The 21,268-nt window shown below is 41.7% G+C and overlaps 1 protein-coding gene across 8 annotated transcripts in view; it reads right to left on the reverse strand.

Annotated features, from left to right (window-relative positions):
- veph1 (ventricular zone expressed PH domain-containing 1) overlaps positions 1–21,268 on the reverse strand; it is a 315,263-nt gene that overhangs the window by 8,945 nt on the left and 285,050 nt on the right. For all 8 annotated transcript variants that reach the window (XR_015759192.1, XM_087993606.1, XM_087993605.1 and 5 more), the window contains 2 exons: positions 20,435–20,552; positions 1,266–1,402 (listed from right to left, as the gene is read on the reverse strand). Coding sequence is in view for 7 of the 8 variants with exons in the window: in XM_087993606.1 (XP_087849732.1) it covers positions 1,266–1,402; positions 20,435–20,552 (255 nt within the window). In the remaining variant the exon portion in view is untranslated. The remainder of the gene's footprint in view (positions 1–1,265; positions 1,403–20,434; positions 20,553–21,268) is intronic.

A 21,268-nucleotide genomic window follows, 5' to 3' on the forward strand; every position in this document is an offset into this window, starting at 1 on the left:
ACTATCCTGACTTGGAACTACATCACCATGCCTTCACTGTTGTTTGGGTCAGAAGCCTGGAATTCCTTTACTAACAATGGGTGTACATAAACAGATGGAACTGCATAATTTCAAGTATGCGGCTCACTCCCACCTTCTCCAAGGCAGTTAAGGAAGGGCAGTGCCTTGCCATTGACACTCATATCGTATAAAGAATATATAAAAACAACAATTGTCTCCGAGTCATGCAGAGATTCTTGCATAGTGATAATGCCACTGGAGTATTAATAGAGAGACCCAGGTTAGTGCTCTGGGTCACATGTTCAAATCCTACTTCAGCAGCTGGAATTTGAACTTAATTAGTAAAACTTTATGTAAAAGCTAGACATAAGAACTATAATCAATTATTGTAAAACTCCATCTAGTTCTTGAAAGTTCTTTAGTGAAGGAAATTAGCTGTCCTTAATTGGTTTGGCCAACATATGACCTCAGATCCACAACAATGTGGTTGACTCTTAATTGCCCTCTGAAATGGCTTAACATGGCACTCAGGTTAAGGACAATTTATAATAAGCAAAAGATCAATTCTAACTGATCAGTGAAGCCCATATTCTGTGAAAGAATAAAGAAAAATTTCAAATAATTCCAGTGGCTCAGCTTATCTGCTTTAATACCCAATAACTCATTGTCATATTTTGAGGGATGTAAAAGTGTTCAGTAAAATTTCCCATATTGTTTGCATCCATAAAATGCAAATTTACCATTTTGTCCCTGTTGACTCCTTACAACTGCTCAGGCAGTTATCAAATCTGGGCGAAAGCAATGTAAATCAAGTAAGGCTCTTCGTTTTTTTCATCCAACCCGACCCTAGATGTTGCCACCAGTGCCTTGTGCTTTATGTTTTAGGTGAACATTCCAATATTCTCCTTTCTGGCTCAGTTTAGACCTTTTATTTGTTCCTTGATCTTATTTTCTTTTCTGTACCTGTATCTTATTTGCTTTAAATATTTTTCATGATTACTTTTCCATATTTACACTATACCAACTTAATTCCAGACACCTAAATATCCTGTTTGTGAATTCTTTTGATTATTGATCTGAAATGTTTAACTCAGTATATCTCTCCATAGATGCTGTCTGACTTGGAAGGCAAGTCCAGCTATTATTTTAGATTTCTAGCACCCACAGAAGGTCACTCACATTAAACAAAATACAAATCAATGTGCAACTACCTATGATGCTTAGTTCCATTGACTTCATCTAACAAATTTTAATCATCTACCTACTGATTTTCCTTTGCAAAATAGAAGCTGATTCCCAGCCAGTGTGAAATAGCGGGTCTTCCATCTCTTTATGAATTTCCATCTCACTTGTTTTTCTTTGAGCTTGCCTTCGATGAGTGGTTGACCATCCTGGTTTATACCTGTTAAAGGAATATTAAACTAGAATGACCAATTATTGACATACCAACAAGCAAATATCATCGGAATGTTAATCTGCATTATTAATATACATTAGTCTGGATTTTGGAGTTACAAGGAATGTATGAACTAACCATTTATTACATACATGACTGTTGGCAGGCCAGAGGGGTACTGGGACCTTGCTAAAAAGAGGAATCCATGGTATACTTGCCCAACCAGACTAAAGGATCTTCACTGAGACATATGGGGGTAAATTCTAACTGAAACACACAAACATAAATTCTAACTGAAATACACAAGCCTAAGTTCTAACTGAGACAGACAGGGGTAAATTCTAACTGAGACACAAGAGGTAAATTCTAACTGAGACACAAGAGGTAAATTTTAACTGAGACACACAGGGTAAATTTTAACTGAGACTCATAGGGTAAAGTTTAACTGAGACACACAGGGTAAATTTTAACTGAGACACATGGGGTAAATTTTAACTGAGACACATGGGGTAAATTTTAACTGAGACACGGGGTAAATTTTAACTGAGACACATAAGGATGAATTTCAACAGCCAAAGTCAGGTCAGATGCTACAATTTGATAAATATGAAACTTGTCTACTATTCACCCACTGAGGTGGAACAAGGGGCACCAAGGAGCTTCGAGAAGGAGTTAAGTGTCTTAACAGCATTGCTGGTCAGTCAGGAGCAAAAGTGCTTTCCCCCAAACAACACACACTCACCACTCCACATGCAACAAAACTTGAGGGTGGAATTTTCCCAGTCCCTGAAAGAACTTGGTTAATGGTGATTCAATTGGGAAAATATTGCAAGATCAGAAAAATGAGATTCCTGACATTAATAAAAGGTACAAATTTCCACCAAGGCTTGAATGAAGAGATGGCAATCTTGCTTGTGAGCAGGGAGGAGCTTATGTGCATGCATAAACAATTCCTAACCTATTCTTGCCTCATTAATATGCAGTCTGCTATTCTCCCATACCGTGGAGAGAAACCAGACAGTGACAATTCCCAACATCAAAGCAACAGTGGGTACTGGGTGCTCCAGATCACTGCTTGCTTCTCTGGGCTTCCCCTTTGGACAGCACTCCCCAACACCTCAGGACACACTCTATGGGCAGCGACCATCTGCATCCTTCATCCAGGAAGGTTGGCATTAGATCTACACCAGCCTCACTGCATCATCATTACACATCTCCACTTCAATACTGCAGTTTGGAGTGCACCAACACCTTGCTTTGTAATGCTGCTGTCAGATCACATTGCATACAGGGACAGGCACACATCACACAGATAGAGCTCAGGGATTCTCAATGCCCATTGCTATCTCCCTTCGTGCTCACTCAATTTGTGTCTACTCAAATGCTCACAACATCTCTACTTTGCCTTGCTGTGCTGTTTTGCATTTTACTGCTTCATTCAAAACATTGTTTCAAACAAATGGTCATGGCTTGAAGTTCAGTAGTCCTTAGTCATGTCAAGAGGGACTGTGTCCACTCAGGGGCTACCAGCAGAGAACATCAAGGGCATTAGCTGCTACCAGTTCAGGGGCTTGGATACATTATCGGGGGATCCATAGCACTAGGCTGGGGTATGGTCCACAGCCAGTCCTGCAGGTCCAGTGTAACTCTCCAAGGATTTATGAGAAGTCATTTGGGGAGTTAATGATTAAGCATGGATGTACATTTACAAGTCAAGGGTTTAGTTATTCAATTGTTGGAGTTGTCCTTCCAAGCCTATCTAGGGATTTGTCCATGTCAGTGCAAGGGCTCTGTCCATTGAAAGTTGAAGGCAGTTAACAGGATCCAGTGCTGTGATGGTGATGCTGGTGCAGAGAATTATGAGAATTGGAGGCAGAACGCTCGGATACAGAAGGGATAATAATTATGAAGGGGGTAAACTCAACATAGAAGAGTGGGAGATGATGGAGCAGGGTAAAGGGAGTTCACTGATGTTTATCACCTCTCAGGCTTTGACAGGGGAATACTGCATCAACTTTATTTAGAATGACGAAGATGTAAGCCTGGGGAGATGAGCAGTTAAATAAAATAGTTGGGTGGAAATATGGGGGAAGATCAAATCTGATGGGATTGATATGGAAGAGAGGACAGAAAGGTTCATGGAAGTCTGAAAGGCCACCGAGACTACCAGGCCTGAGACTTCGACTCACCCTGCATAGTGCAACCTGTGCTGCCTTTCATTCTCATCCCAAGTATGCAATGGAAATGGAAAATCGCCACTACCACAACCAGGGCAGACAGTGTAAGTCATTTTTTTCTCTGAGGGAGCGGGATTTACCTTTGTGCAATGTGAGCCCCTTAGGACAATGGTATTAAATGTACAATCACACAGTACAGGTTAAAGACATCAATATTCACAGAATTTTGTATGTGGACCTCATGCATTCATGGATGAGAAAATGACCCATGCCATTATTATGTATGAGATTCTGCATTTCTTGGGGAATGTGAGAAGAGAGGGGTCAGGTTCTCATTACTGCCAATGCACATACAGTCCAAAAGGCTTGAACAGCATCATTTGAATCAGGTCAATGATGTACAAGATCCATGTAGAGGTGTCCTGTTGTCCTTCTTGTCAGAGGTCTCCATAAGTTAAAACTGGAAAGCGAGCCCAAGAGGAAATTGGTCAAACTAAATTAACCAGCAGTCAGCAGGTCAAAGAAAACAGTGGAAACTAAGATCAAAGAGGTTACAAATATTCAGGGGAGCCAGTTAAAACCAGCCTGAGGGTTGTGTATTGGAGAAGCATTGATCAGACTTTCTGGCACCCTGACTTCCAACCAGTACCTGAAGAAGTACACTTTACACTTCCCCAGCATGGCAACAGTGAAGAGTAGTGGAGCGGCTTTGAATCCCACTCATGACCCCATTGGCCAAAGGCCACAGAATAGTCTGGAAGGTCTGGGGCAAGGACACACACCTGGAAGTCAGTGCTCAGTGAAAACTCACAGCAAGACTTATGGTGGAAGACTACGTGGCAACCCAAGAAGATTCACCCTGGCCTGTGACACCCACTTTTGTGGAAGACAGCCAGACATTGGAACTCCTACATTGGAGGGGAAAGAGATTCCAATTGGCCAAGCGCAATTGTGAGTAATAGCCTTTCTCAGATGGATACAGCTAGATAGAAAGTAAATGTTACAAGAACTTGGGAAATGCTCACATGGTGTTTTTAATAAGGAATATTTTGTTAATAAAATCAAGTTGAATGCAAACCGAATTCTGTGTCCTTTTGTCTGCTTTGCCGACAAGAGCGCTTGGGTAAAGTGTTTTGAATACATAAACAAGTCACGAAAAACACGTTGCCATTAAAGTTTGTGCTCAGACTATGACATGTAGGAGGGGAATGAGGCCATTTGGCCAATTGGGTATGCTCTGTCCTTCAATCAGATCATGGCTGATCTGATACTGTTCAACTCTACTTTCCTGCCTTTTCCACAAAACCCTTGTTTTCCTGATTCATTAAAATCTGGAGGAGTGAAAAAAATATTTTTAGTGGGCGGCACGGTGGCACAAGTGGGCGGCACGGTGGCACAGTGGTTAGCACTGCTGCCTCACAGCGCCAGAGACCCGGGTTCAATTCCCGCCTCAGGCGACTGACTGTGTGGAGTTTGCACGTTCTCCCCGTGTCTGCGTGGGTTTCCTCCGGGTGCTCCGGTTTCCTCCCACAGTCCAAAGATGTGCAGGGTCAGGTGAATTGGCCGTACTAAATTGCCCGTAGTGTCAGGTAAGGGGTAAATGTAGGGGTATGAGTGGGTTTCGCTTTGGCGGGTCGGTGTGGACTTGTTGGGCCGAAGGGCCTGTTTCCACACTGTAATCTAATCTAATCTAATCTAATCTAATCTAAAATGTTATTTAAATGCATGTGGTGCATCTGCTGAATGTTCATATTACTGAACAGGTACTTTGTTTCTGAAATAAAAATAAAAAATGGTGGAGATACTCGGCAGTTCTTTCGCAGCTGTGGACGGAGAAAAAGACTTAATGATTTGAGTCCCAGGACTCTTCTTTGGAAATGGTAGTGCCCACGTAAGCTGATTGGAACTGTCAACAGCGCATCCAGATGCAGAAGGTGTGACTGTTTGTGTGGTCTTTACACTAAGAGTATCCACACCAATGGATGGGAAACACATCCAGCTGGAAGCTCAGTGAGTCTCTATGCTGCACGATGAAGGTCAGAGAGAGCCACAGCATTGTGTCAAGTAAGAAGATGAGGACTCTCGCCAAAAGGGAACAGCAGTGACAGCCAGAACACTGCAGGCTGTACAACTTTCTGAACTTCATTCAATGGAACTGAGTTGTGAGAAGTCATCTTTCACTAACTGTAAATGTTTTGATGCTGCAGGATCCCCTGCGTAATCCTAATTGCAAATGCACCTTAACAGTTTAATCTTTCTACGATTTTCCTGTTGTTTTGTATAAATTAGGATTATCACCTGATGAAAACTTTCAAAACATCTCAAGCTCATTCATGACATTATTTCAGGCTAGTTTGGATCATATGAAAAGGACTGCTACCAATCAGACAGGATTAGAACATTGGGTAGCACTAATGATGGCTTTGCAACTTCATTGTTATAGCTGTAGCTAGAATAATAGCCAGACACAGCTGATGATAAAGTGTGAACATATATTTACAAACGTGTTCAAGGTATTTACAATGAAGTTCCACCCATTCTACCAAGGTTCCCTGGGAAGGCTTTTCTTTAGTCTTTCTCCCCCACTTTGACTAGGTACAGCTGGTGTGGAAGGAGCCTTCCCACATGGCCCTAACATGCAAGTATATTACTGCTGCGGTGCAAGTTCACCCTCTTCGGCTTGAATTCCCACAAGGGGGGGGGAGGAGAGTGGAGGAGGAGTGGGAGAGGGGGGGTGGGTTGGTGGGGTGGGGGTGGGGGGTTGGAGCTGACACATCCGCAGTGCCCTGACAGGAGACTTCTGATAGTGCTGGCAGCCGCTAACCTGTCCACTGAGGCAGACAGGTAATACACAACAGAGGCAGCACACTTGAGAATAGGGCCCCTCAAAGATCAGCAAGGCGGCCTTTGTGTGGAGCCGCAGAAAATGGGGGAGATACTAAATGAGTATTTTGCATCAGTATTTACTGTGGAAAAGAATATGGAAGATATCGACTGTAGGGAAATAAATGGTGACACCTTGCAAAATGTCCAAATTACAGAGGAGGAAGTGCTGGATGTCTTGAAATGGCTAAAGGTGGATAAATCCCCAGGACCTGATCAGGTGTACCCTAGAACTCTGTGGGAAGCTAGGGAAGTGATTGCTGGGCCTCTTGCTGAGATACTTGCATCATCGATAGTTGCAGGTGAGGTGCAGGAAGACGGGAGTTTGGCTAACGTGGTGCCACTATTTAAGAAGTGTTGTAAGGATAACCCAGGGAACTATAGACCAGTGAGCCTGACGTCAGTGGGTCCTCTACTTTTTGACTTGGATGCGAGCATGAGGAGAAAGTGAGGACTGCAGATGCTGGAGATCAGAGCTGAAAAATGTGTTGCTGGAAAAGCGCAGCAGGTTAGGCAGCATCCAAGGAACAGGAGCATCAGCGTTTCGGGCATAAGCCCTTCTTCAGGAATCTTTATCCTTGTAGAGGGAGGATGAGAGCTTCTTCAAAGAAGGCATCCTTGCAAGAGGATTCGCAGTAGGTTAAAATCAACTAGGAGAAAGTGAGGACTGCAGATGCTGGAGATCAGAGCTGAAGAATGTGTTGCTGGAAAAGCGCAGCAGGTCAGGCAGCATCCAAGGAGCAGGGGGTGAGAAGTTAACTGTCAGGCACACCTCCAACAGCCTCACCCCCATTATTGCAGGCAGTTTTATCATTGAATGAGAGAATGGGAGGGATAGATGAAAGTGGCTGGCATAACTGTTAGTGCTGTTGCAGGTGGGAGAAAGATGTGGAATATTCTGAGTGACTGAGCTGGAAACACCGAGGGGACACAGAATTAGTGGGAACGGTGGGGGTGTGTGGTTGGGGGTGTTGGTTAGAGTTTGAAGGAGGAAGAGAGGTGGGTGAGAGAAACTGAGGAAAGACACTGCAGTCAATAGTGAGAGTGGTGGAGCATGAGTCTTAGTGAGATGAGTGTGCAGTATAAAATTTGAGTGAGTGTGAGGTAGCAAAGAGAAGATAGTGGATATTGTGGACTGCAGAATGTAATTCAGCTTTTTGCAGCACTGCTGGGCAAATCTTTTAGACTATGGGCACTGGACTAAACAAGATAGAAATTTTGGACCATGCTGGCAGCATCTAATGCCACGGCTGCTTCTGGTGGTGCCAGGATAAGAGGATGGTTCACCATTATTCTGTCCAGCAGTACCTCACCAACCCCTTGGCAGTGATCCAAGGAGCGGCATGGTGGCTCAATGGTTAGCACTGCTGCCTCACAATACCAGGGACCCGGGTTCGATTCCACCCTCGGGTGACTGTCTTTGTGGAGTTTGCACATTCTCCCTGTGTCTGCATGGGTTTCCTCCCACAGTCCAAAGATGTGCAGGTCAGGTGAATTGGCCATGCTAAATTGCCCATTAGTCAGAGGGAAATGGGTCTGGGTGGGTTACTCTTCAGAGGGTCAGTGTGGACTTGTGGGGCCGAAGGGCCTGTTCCCACACTGTAGGGAATCTAATCTAAAACCTGCCTTTGTAGGTTATCTCTAGGATCATTCTTCCACAAGACAGTTGTGGCTTATAACAAGAACCTGATGCAGCACTTGTGCAGTCAGGCTTTAAGTAGAGTGTCAATGGGACAAATCTTGGAAATACTTTAACCGCTGTCCGAGCGCAAAGTAGCATTAGGATGGTACCACAGAGATAGTCGTGCAGACATTGTGAGGTGAGCAGCAAAGAAGTGTGTGAAATAACTCACTAGAGATCACAGACAGAAACCCTCCATGAAAGACCCTGAAACTGATATTTTGTCAGTTTTCAGGAAAATTCAGCCCTAGGACTCTTGCACTCTGAAATTTTGTCTATAAGAACTACCCCGGTGTAAGTAATATCCATTAATACTGAGACCATATGCTTGGAAACAACAAAGCATCACATCAAGCAAAATAGAAGATGCAAAATAATGAGATTGAGTGAGCTTAAAAGTCAAAATTGAATAAAATACTTTATACTTAAATTGCTATTGTTTTAAATCTCCAACAATAATTATAATGTCAAACAATGAAATTCCAAACTTAAATTCAGTTTTAAGCACCAAAGATTCTGTTTGATGGCAATTAGGACTTAAGATACCATTAAAATTTCATTTCTATTCAAAATGAAAAGGCTGAACTCTTTCAGAGGAGGTTTGAGGGAATTAGAAATTCATGATGTTCCATTCCAAACCTGTGTGATAAACCTTTGTAACAGAGTTCCTGAAGGAGCAGGGCAATTTGGCAAAATCTTCTCCATTTCTGAATTTAACCATGCAAAAGCATCTGTCTGAGGTTATGGATGGATTTACTCTTTAGTAATAGTGGACATGGATAAGCTTATTATTTATAACATACAATCTGAGCCAATATGTGCCCCACTGGAAACAAGTTTTTATAACTATTGCAGTATGTTAGAGCACGGAGTTGATGAACTGGAGATTTATTTCAACAGTCATATGGAAATTGTAACTAATTCCTTTCATGACCGTTGAGATTTATTTATCCTTAATGGAAACTCAAAGTTAAAAATCAAATGGTCATGGATTCTGCAATAATACAATAGGGAAATTCTGATTCCCAGAAACATTCTTAATTTGGAATATATTTAAGAAGCTAAAACAATTATGAAAGCTAAGGATGTTTTCAGTTAGGAATAGATGTGAAGTGTACTCTTTGAGTTGTAAGGATATCATAAAGTAAAACACACATTTACCAAAAACAACTGTTAATTTCCTTGGTCAGATGCAATTTTACCAAAATCAGCAAAGTGTTAAACTCAGGATGTTTCATCGAGGGTTTCTCTTTAGGAGCTCCAGTGAGTTTTCTCACACAATTCTCCACTGCTCACCTCATTATGTATGTATCATGTCTCTACGTTCATATTATCTTTTATGAGCAGCAGACGTAGTCACAACTACTGGGACCTAGTGGGATTTCTGCCATGGTGCCATATTTAAAGCCCAGCTATACACCAGTTCAATCACTGTCAGCCATGAATACTCTTTTACAGTGCACATAGTGGGAGAGTAATAATTAATAAAGACGTCTAAGGGCACATAGGTACATGGTAAGACTGAATTGGAAATGGAATATCATGTTCACAAATATATTGCTGCTTCATATTGTCATTAGTCTGGTGGTCTGTCATTGTCACTGCAGCTACAGAATGAAGCTACACAGAATACCCATCCTTTGTGCTATACCATATTTGAACCCTCTTTAAGGGAGCGCTACTGTTTTCCTATATACCCAGTGCAGCATAATATCTTGTCATTGGTCAGGACTGACCATGACCCAATCTCTAACCAACCTGAAAAGGCAGCCCCGAGAACTGAATGGGCAGATCCTGGTCTACTCTCTGCGTAGCTCCAAAATGACTTACTGCTAACTCCCTGTTTGACTGAACTGCACCTCCAGGACTAACAGTGGACCACTCCCACATGGTAATGACACTGAACTTCTGACTCTGACTGTCCCAAGCACCAACTAACCATGCGCAAGCCCCTAGACTGACATCAGATGATGTCTTATCTTACAGTGCCAATACCTCCAGACCAACAACAGTCTCCTTTGACTTGACTGAGGACTACTCTACTTACACTTGAGACATGGTCATCTGGTTGGAGTATATGAAATGTGTTTGTCAAGTATGCTGCTGGCATATGCTGTCGTCATAACATTGATGCAGTATATAGCAATATATCCATCTCCTTGACTGAACATTGCTCACTACTATGACAAGCTGTTTGCCTTTGTGTTTGTGCTAAAAGGCAAGGCAAGCCAGTACAGTGAGCTGTTAACCTCTGAATGATGCAACAATACACAGAAGGCTCAGCAAGGCAGAGATACAGTGAGAATTCAAGTTGGTGCAAAATGAGGGAGCACTGAGAGAGCAAGCAAAAAATCTTGAGATGCACCCAGCTCCGATTTATGAGAAATGTGCCTGTCCCTGCACACAAAAGGGTCTGGCAGCAGCATTACAAGGCAAGGTATTGGAATGAACAGGAAAACTGTTTTCAAAGAGAGTAGAAGACGGGCCATGATGGTATGGTCATGTCCTATGCCAACTCTCATGGGTGGGACAGTAGAATTGTTTGCTACCCATGGAGCTACCTGGAGGTATTTGGGGACTGATGGAGAAGATAGAGGCCAGCAGTGAGCTGGAGTCACCAGATAGCTACTTTGACTTTCATGTCAGAAATCATTGCCATCCAGTTTCCTTCTGGCTCATGGGAGAGTAGCAAACTGTGTATAAATGAGGCAACGATAGGTAATAATGAGCTGTTTGTGCATGCAAATAAGGTACTCTCTGCTCAGAAGTGAGATTATCTTCCCATTCTAATTTTGCACGCGAAATCAGAGTTTTTTGTCTTGAGGCTAAAGAGTAGTGTAACCTGCACATCGAAACACCTCATCTATTGTGTCCATTGATCTCAATATGGTCTCCTCTACATTGGGGAGACAAGAAACTAACTCGCGGAACGTTTCAGGGAACAACACCACTGCCCTCTGGCCGATCACTTCAACTGCCCCTCCTGCTAGTCCTGGGTCTCCTCCACCACTAAATCCAAGCTACCCGATGCCTGGAGGAATAATGCTTCATCTTCCGCCTTGGGACCCTCTACCCACATGGCATCAATGTCAATTTCACCAGTTTCCTCATCTCCCCTTAACTCCCCTCATCCCAGATCCAACCTTCCAACTCAGCACCGCAGTCTTAAACGGTCCTACCTGTCCATCTTCCTTCCCACCTATCAGCTTCATCCTCTCCTCTGACCTATCACCATCACCGTCCACCTCCATCTATCTATGGTCTTCCCAGTTACAATTGCCCCAGCCCCACCTCATCCCTCCTATTTATCTCTCAGCCTCCTTCCCATCCCCCCACATTCCTGATGAAGGACTCATGCCAAAAAAATAGATTCTCCTGCTCCTCGGATGCTGCCTGACGTGCTGTGCTTTTCCAGCATTACATTTTTCAGCTCAAGAGTAGTAGCCTTGTCTGACAGTCTGAGTACAATTGGCCAAATAACAGGACTGTGATAACTGCACAGTTGAAAAAATTCAGATTCAGATTCAGATTGACAAATCTTGTTTGTCAAGAATATAGTGCTGGAAAAGCACAGCAGGTCAAGCAGCATCTGAGATGCTAGAGAATCCACGTTTCGGCCATAAGCCCTTCATTAGGAAATTTGTTTGTTTGTTGGTGGAAGAGTAGTGGTTAAGATGGCGTGAGAGGAAGAAACGGAGGGAGTGGAGACTTTCGTCATGGTGGATCAATGTGTACTGGGATTGGATGTCCATGTTGGGGGCCAGGGAAACAAAAATCTGGACGTGGTGAAGAGCCTGGGTGGTGTCACAAACATAGGTGGGGACAACTTGCAGTTAGATTCTACAAGACAAAGAGTGGATTAATTTGCAGTTTATAAAATATAGCAAACTCCAAGTATAAACATCAAACTGAAATTGAGAAAAAGGCCTGTTCTTAAAAAGCCTTAAATATGATGAATACATTATATTGTGGACTTTAGACGTCAGACTACAGTTGAAATCATTGCATGTTTTATTAACTGGATGTGAAGTATTAAATTGGGATGTATATACTTCCATAAGTGGAGAATTCACAAATATGTAACTCTGCAATTTTCTAAACTTGGAGTGGAATTATTAAGGCTGAAAATGTGTTGCTGGAAAAGCGCAGCAGGTCAGGCAGCATCCAAGGAACAGGAGAATCGACGTTTCGGGCATGAGCCCTTCTTCAGGTTTATGCCCGAAACGTCGATTCTCCTGTTCCTTGGATGCTGCCTGACCTGCTGCGCTTTTCCAGCAACACATTTTCAGCTCTGATCTCCAGCATCTGCAGTCCTCACTTTCTCCTCGTGGAATTATTATGATTTGGTTGCGTACATTTTTTATCCAAATCATAATCAATGAGAACAATTCTCAAAATTTGGCTTGGTTTATCTTGTGTTTTCCCATATTCCTCTTTGCACAGTTTTCTGTTTGGTTGGTATTTTAAAATTCAGTTGCTTCCATCATTGCCAGATTATATTATAAACTGATGATTACAGCAAAGCACCCAATGTAACTAAACTATGTCAAATATAGAATATTCAACACACAAGCATCTGTTAAAATGAAAGGTTTCTTTTGTTGGACTATCGGGCAAAGTTTTACATGTCTCAAGTAGTGGCTTTGCAGATGGTAGGAGTCTGTAATACTCTCCAGGTGGCCTTCCAACTGCCAGCCCCTTAGCCCAAACCGATCTTTGATGTTATGAAGGACAGGAGGAGCCTTGACAATTAATAGGCACTTTGGAGGATGGTAGGAAGGAGTCAAGGACAGAGTTGATACTCCAAGTTGCAGGGGAAGTTGAGCATGACACCCTGCTCAAACCACAAAAGGGACAGAGGGGCCTTCCATTATTGGCTTCCTTTCCTGACTGAGAGCACCCACCCTCAAGTTCTGCACCCAGTGACTGTTTCTTATGATCTCTGACCTCTCCACCAAGACCCTCAACCCCAGTACAACACCCTTCCAATGATTTATCCTGCCCTTGGAGCTATTTCCACTGTGACACACCCCCTAGCATTCAGCTGCATCCTGGTTTGTGGTTACCCTGGGACTACAGCGCTGTCAGGCAAGCTCTATAAGGTGTGACTTTCTCATAAGTAAAGGGTCAAAGTCTCACCTACAGGAAATTATGTGCCTTGATGGGGCAGCCAGTATCAGTAATGATGTGGTTTCGTTATGTTTTGGAAGGCAAGGCAGGAAACTCTGCTAACTATTTCATTCTTCCCAGAATGTTTCTTTGTTAAGAGGGGACAGTTCTTTTCTTTCTTTGTCCTGAACCTACCATTGATTGAGATACAGTCAGAAGCCTATAAATGCTGGCAGGGGAACCAGATGGTTGTTGCAATTTGGAGTCCCTTTAAAACTGGAGTTCTTTCTAAAGGAGCAGGGATCTCATTTAACTTCTGTTACAGTTCCTTGCTTTTCCCCAAACGCAAACCATTTCTAATCATCAAGACAAAACAAAAAGGATGATAACAATCGAGGCCACAATGTACTATGAATTGATAGCAAAGAACTATACAGCAGTACATGTACCCTATTATCAATGTAGTGTTAAGGAAAATAGAAGGTTTGCTTCCAAAAAGAATGAAACCTAACATTTGGGTGAAGGTGGGGAAGTTGGGAACGGTTATCTCGATGCTATGTTTAGCTGTCCCATGTCCATTTGCTTGAAGGATTCAAATGGGTGATTATCACAGTGTAGAATATTGGCCCTTAGAAATAGGTTAAATTTACAAGTGCTCAGGATGAGAGGATAGTACTCATCAGATGGCTGCCTCCTTCAGATGGAAGATAGACCAGGAAGAGAGGAAGAAAAACTAATGAACCCTTCCACTGCCTTTAGTATTTCAATTTGTCATAGATTGTATACTCTTCTGTCTGATTAACTAATGTAGCTTATCTCATAATAATGCCTATCTGCTGCTTCATAATGAACTTAAACTATTTGAAAATTCCTTATGAATGGCCAATGGCCTATATTCACTAACTGTGATCATGAACCTTCAAATTCTAACAGGTGATTTTGGATGATGCTAGAGTCCATCGAATTGAGGACTACAGATGATTTACAAAGTCCAGAGGACCAACTGCAGACTGTCCAGTCATTATAAATTAGCAGCTCATTGTCAGAAGCTGAAACATCCAAGCAGGAGTGAGGGTGTCTCCATTGCTTGTTGATGGATAAAGAAGGGATAAGTAAGAGAACAACATGAGTTCAATCAGACACATGTGGGAAAGCTGTCTCTCAGAAATTCTATAGGGTTGTAGCTGACTTTTTAAGTAGTGCCTCTCATCCTGAACGAAGCCCCTAGCTCTGAAGCCACTGGGAGAACATTGCTGGTTCACCTTTGGTAACTCATCATGGATTGTGGGGGTGGGGTGGTGGTGAGGGGGGTTAACATTCCATCCTCAATTCAACTCATACATAAGCCTGTGGAGACCAGACCACATTATGGAACCAGCCTAATGGGATTTCCCTCCCCACCATCTGCATCCAGATGCAACACTAGCAACCATTGAACGTTCAACTCAGAAAGTTTCCCTGGACAACTTCACATAATTGGTTTACATTATTTTGATGTGGTTTATCTTTGAAATCTTAACTGTCTTCTTCCATTTACTGGCACACATATGGCTTTTGCTGCTTTTTGAAGGAATGTTATTAATGGCCTACAAATAACCCATTCACATAATTGACTTCATGTGTAACTTGGCCATGTTGTGGAGAAGAACCACAGGGACTGGGAATACAGTTTTCTACAACAGGCAAACAAATGGAATTTGAATTTGAAAAAAAAATGTGGATGACTTAACAAGTTAAATACATCAGACAAACCTCACAAATACAATGTAAAAGTATCTGTTGTTCATGTTTCCCTGACAATTTTGAACTAAATATTGTCTTCTACTTTAATAAATTTATTTTTGTCATTTAATTCACCAACGCTTGCTTTTTTAAAGCAAAAGGAGAAAATCTTATACAAACCACACAAAAATAATTTCTATAAACCTGTGCACACTTAATGCCTTAAATATTCCTTTGGATGTATTTAGCATTTCCTGAAGACAACATGACTAATTAGAACACTGAAACATGACATTTAGAACTATTTGGTGATACAAAGACCATTCTTCTGCATTGTTTAGCTTAGATAAATGTCAGAGAGCAAACTCAGATTTTTGTCTTCTTACTGCCGCATATGTGCCTAAAGTGAAGGTAGTAGGTATATTTAAACCACATTGTGTGTAAAATCAGCTTACTATGGTTGTTCGCTTTATAGATTTGACAGTGAGCTTTGATAGTTAAGTTTTCTTCAGCAAATTTTCTGATATTTTTAATTAAGCTATTCAGAGATGTTATCACTATCTGTGGAGCAAGTGGGACCTGAACTTGGGTCTCCTTGCCCAGAAGTTGAGGCACCACAAGTACCCTTTTCTCAGGAACCTTTTGATAAATAAATTCTAATGGGAATCAGATGACATAGTCAGTATTCTTCATGCCATGTCTATTTACCACTAATTCAAATGTTGGTAGAATGTTATAAGCTCTGAAATAGGGAAGAAAAAGTTAATATTGATAGAGTTAAAGATAAAGTGCATGATAGTCTTGAAGTAAGTGCATTTGCTCAATTTTTTCCTGGTAAGATGGGATACTTAACAGAATAGTTTTTGAGGTTGTTAATTCACCATTTAAACATAAACAGCCTGTGTAACCATATTGTTCATTGATACACAAACTGTAGATCAGGAGAACTGAAGGCCAGACAAGACAGTCGAGTCTAGATTAGAGTGGTGCTGGAAAAGCACAGCAGGTCAGGCAGCATCCGAGGAGCAGGAAAATCGACGTTTTGGGCAAAAGCCCTTCATCAGGAATAGAGGCAGGGTGCCTGCAGAGTGGAGGGATAAGTGAGAGGGGGGTGGGGGTGGGGAGAAAGTAGCATAGAGTACAATAGGTGAATGGGGGTAGGGATGGAGGTGATAGATCAGAGAGGAGGATGGAGTGGATAGGTGGAAAGGAAGATAGGCAGGTAGGACAGATCATGAGGGCAGTGCTGAGCTGGAAGGTTGGATCTGGGGTGAGGTGGGGAGGGGGAAATGAGGAAAGTGGTGAAATCCACATTGATGCCATGGGGTTGAAGTGTTCCGAGGAGGAAGATGAGGCGTTCTTCCTCCAGGCGTTGGGTGGTGAGGGAGCGGCGGTGGAGGAGGGTGGAGATGGGTTCGGTGGGGCAGGAGCATGCTGGTGACCGTTGAGTCACCAAGTAGATTAAGCTGAAGGTTATGATAACAAAGTTGAGAACTATGTGCTGTAAACTTCCATCATTAAGAATTTCTTTGGGTAACCAAGATCTTCCCCCTTCTGTGTTTGAATGAAAGTTTTGCTTCCTCTCCTCAGTCAGACCTGAGAGTGCTCACATTTTACTATAAAATCTCTTGAGAAGCTTCCAGCTATGTATTCTATGGGGTCAATCTTTTGGCAAGTCTACCCTAGCAGGAGCAACAATGGCACAAAGAAAGAGCAAACAAAGCTGCAAATAAAGGGAGGTAAGCTCAAAGGAAGATTTATCCTTCTGGCAGATTTTAACAGCCTTCACAGCACTCCTACAGATGTACGAGGATAGCACATCAGGGAGACTTTTTTCCAGAGACGCTATCATTGAGCTGTCCTTTGTTGCAACAATACCTGCAAGCAATTACCTTGACAGCCTGTGTGGTCCAAATCATTACAGTCCTGAATCTGCAGCAGTTAATCTGCGGTTTTTGTTAAGCACATAATGGGTGTCATGTTTGCTAGAACAAATGGTATTATCATTTTTCTCATGGATGTAGTCTTCAGCTCAGACATAACATTTCTCTCCCTGCGTGAGGAGTTGGTTGTTGAAACTCTGCTCAAAGAATCCCGGCAAGTGGGAACTGAAGCTTCAATTCTGAACTTTGGGTTGACATCTAGTTAGTGACTTGCACCCCCGGAGATGTGGATGGTCCCTCCTCATTGATTACCTGAGACCACACACGCACCAGTTGGACAGGACTAACCACACTATCTAATAAGTGAGTTATGGCCAAAGAATGAATTATGATGTTGCTGCCTGTCAAACTCTTAATTAGTCTGTGAATTTTTGTACTACTTTACATTATTCATCACAGTGTGACAAAGCTCTGATGAAGAGTCAACTAGATTCAAAACATTAGCTTGCTTTCTCTCCATGGATGCTGCCTGGCCCACAGTGATCTCCAACATTTTTTGTTTTCAATATAGATTCCAGAAATCTGCAGTAATTTGCTCCTTATTTCACACACTGTTGATTTTTGCTTGATTGGCTGTTAAGTCCAGTTATACCACAGAAACCACTTTGAAACTTGTTTACAGGGACAAAGGCGAACCAGATTAGTGACATACTGCTTTCACACATGGATTGTTCTACCTTTGGAAATGGAGATAAGCTCAGTCATTATGGAGCCAAAAACAAAGGGTCATAAGTACAATATTAAACACTAATATTATAGGTCAGAGACGAGGGGGACCTCTCATTTTACAGAGAGTCATCAAGGTGTGGAATACACTATTGGCAGCATTTGTTGATAAACTTGAGCAGTTAAGCTTTTTGAGGCTAACGTTCAATGAAAGGTAACAGAAATCCTACCAGCAGTGATGAACTAAATCTGATTATATCAATATTAAAAATGAATAAAATCTTTCACCATCAGAAAATTGATTTGTTATCTGAGGTGGGGGGGGTGGGGGGGGTGGGGGGGTGGGGGGGGGAGGGGAGGTAACTGAACCCAATATGTTAACTCTGATCTCTCTCCACAAATGCTGCCAGATGTGCTGAGTGTTACCAGCAATGTCCATTTTTGACTCTGACTTCCAGCATCCACAGTTATTTTTTGTGTTTTCAAAATTGACAAAATCCTATTCCTGCGATCAAAAGATGCTGATGTATCAAGTTTATCGCATGAAAATTATTCAGCAAAGTAAAAAGGATTCAATTCAGGGCTGAAAATATTTACCAATAGGAGCCTTAGAAATATTTAAAGTCAATAGAGGCAGGTATTCACAGTTTAGAACTTTTGAGGACAGCAAAAACATTTCTGCATCATATGTGAACTATATGTGCTTCTTATTAAACTCTCTGTGCATTACATTAATTCCTCAGCCCCTGGTTATTCAATAAAAGTTTACATACACAAGGACGTTTCTCCTACATGGTGATCAAGGATGTTCAACACCTAATCTTCCTTTCAACATAATTTGTATTTCAGGAAGTGAAATGTCACTATGTAAATTAACTTAGAGAATCTTAGAATTCTATCTACAGTAATAATGAAGATACTCAACTTTTCAAACCAATGCTAACAGTGTGAAAGGATTATGCACTCAATCCCATTACATTCCATTTTTTTAAAAAAATCTATTCCTTTTCCATTCAAAAGATATTATAGATTCTGTTTTCACCACTATTTTTGAGCAGACAAACTGTGTATCGAAAAACTCAGTTGTTCTTTATTCGTTTTGTGATAAACATATATTAACATTGATCAGTTTACTGATTAATTGACCAGTGCAAATAACTTTTCTCAACAAAGGCAGCATGGTGCTCAGTGGTTAGCACCGCTGTTTCACAGTGCTGGGAACTTGGGGTTGATTTCACCCTCAGATGACTTGTCTGCGTGAAGTTTGCATATTCTTCCTGCATCTGAGTGGGTTTTCTCTGGGTCCTTTGGTTCCCTCCCACAGTCCAAAGATGTACAGATTAGTTGGATTGGCCAGGCTAAATTGCCCTCAAGGTGCATGTGCAGGTTACATGGATTAAACATGGGAAATGTAGGGTTAAAGGGACAGAGTTTCCATCTTGAGCTATGATGGTTGAGTTTGCTCTGACACAGGTACATGGAGAGAGGTCTTTGGTGGGAGCCTCATGATATCCAAAACCAAGAGAAGGTCAGTCAAGGGCAGTAATCCCTTCACCATTGCTGATACCTCAATTTCAGTAAAGAGTAAAGTTTTGTCATTTGACAAGGTTTTGCATATGGGTATGTTGCACAGTGTTAGATCCCTATGCTTCTGCTTATTGTTCTGAGTCACAAATATTTTTCACTTACACCACTCTCCCATCTAGGCCATTTTACCTGTTGGGTAGGTGACCTTTTCAGTCATGACACATGGTAAGACAAGACTTAAAGCAGTCTTGTGAAAAATCTGTGAAACCGATGCAGCATTGATTTCAAGACTGCTTTGTGGTCTCTTGGTGGTTGGAAACAAGCTCCATTTGTTCGAAGGCCTGACAGATCACAAACTGAACTGAACTCCTTCACCTGTACAGTCAATGATGTCTGCACGACGGGAAGCCAACCCAAGCTGCAAACCTGAGACCAACATTGTGACTGGCCTCAGCTGTGAAGAAAGATGCACATTCGCTTGCCCCACCCTGGCAAACAATTTAGCTGGATTGATAACCACAAAGCAGATAGGCCCCACCTGCAACCTCCAAACCCCAAACTTAAAATGCAGCATGGTGAGTCAGGTTACCAATGCAACATCAACACAAGTGTCTCAAATATTACAAAACGAACAGACCCATAACTCTCGAAACCATCTGCCATCTGCAAATGATCACTTAACCAACAAAGGAATTGATTAAAAAAATGGAATGGAACTTTTCATTGTGATACCCTCGCTCATAGAAATCATCTCCAAAGGAGCAAATGGAAAGTTTTAGAACAAGATCTTTGAAAAAAAGCCTTTCACTTCAGCAAGAAAGCAGGTGAGAGTCTCACATTTAGATATTTTTGTCTCCTCAATTGCGGGTTTCACTGGCAAGTTCTAAGAAGCTTGGGATACCCGTGAACTCTCAAATTAAAGTAAAAACACCAGGTAAAATAGCTGCTAGCTGTTGATATATCTAAATTGTTAATTTCCTTGAGAAGTTTTTTTGCATGCAGCATACCATGCTGCTGTTAAACGTAGAACTACATGGCTTGGAGCTGGATTCCCACCAGTTTACCAATGTTAGTGCTTTTAACCATGACACATTTGGTTTTTGAAGTTAAAAGTATTCCCACCCCATATTTCCACCTTTTGTTTCCCCTTTTATTTTTTTTTGTCCAATTTGTCACTTTCCCCTACTCCATAACCCCTTAATGCTTTGAAAGTCTCCTTTCTGGTGCATTATTGAAAGCTTTCTGAAAATACGCTTCTTTTTAAAATGTAATTTTGCACATTTTTCAGGTAAGACTGAGGCACAACTGTCCATAATACTGATGTTCTTACCTGTTGCTTTCTCAGGATTGTTGCACATGAAGCACTGCCAGACTCCTGCTTTCTCACTGTAACCAAACAAGTCAAAAAACCTGACGTCCTCAAGATGCATCTGCAGTCTGTCCAGATCCTGTTTGAATATTTAATATTACAGTTTAGTATGTTAAATCCTTGTTTATAAAAATAACAAGGGCATCTTTAACAGTTTGCTTTCAGCTTAACTCAGGAATTACTTGAAGAATTTTCACAATTCTATTTCTTCTTTTTGAGGAAGAAAGAATCCATTCTTACTTACCACTTCATTTCTCACCAAAAGTTTACAAGGTAAGCGATCAGCTTCATGGGTTAAGCTGAAGCTCTGAATGGAAGATAAGCATCAATGGCCCAGACAAAAATCTGTGACATCATAAATCAAAACATCTTAAACTTTTTCCCACTGTGACCCCATTTCGAGACATGAAAATTCTGGTGACCCTTCAGTAAGAACTGGTAGAGTGAGGACCTGTTAGATTAGGTGCATTGCTGTTGTAAATTGATTTGAACTCTATGGCATGTTGTCTCAGATTGCATGACACCAACATCTCAGCTTGCGATCTCATATGGGGACATTTTGCCATAAACTGTGTTTTCCATCTGGGAAACATCTTCGTGCAAACCCGATTAAACTGGAACAGCATTTAGAGGATGAATTAATTTTAAGAGTCCCAAGTCTGATATAACACTAAACAACTCTGCTTAAGTTACTGTAAAAACATTAAAGACTAAAATTTTAAAATGCTGAACAATATTATATGGCAGCTGCACATTCACATAAAGTGACTAGAAGTAATAGCTTTTCTGAGATCC

This window comes from Chiloscyllium plagiosum, unplaced genomic scaffold (assembly GCF_037043375.1).
Source record: "Chiloscyllium plagiosum isolate Xiang-an unplaced genomic scaffold, Cpla_swu_hap1 HiC_scaffold_13, whole genome shotgun sequence".
Lineage (NCBI taxonomy): Eukaryota > Metazoa > Chordata > Chondrichthyes > Orectolobiformes > Hemiscylliidae > Chiloscyllium > Chiloscyllium plagiosum.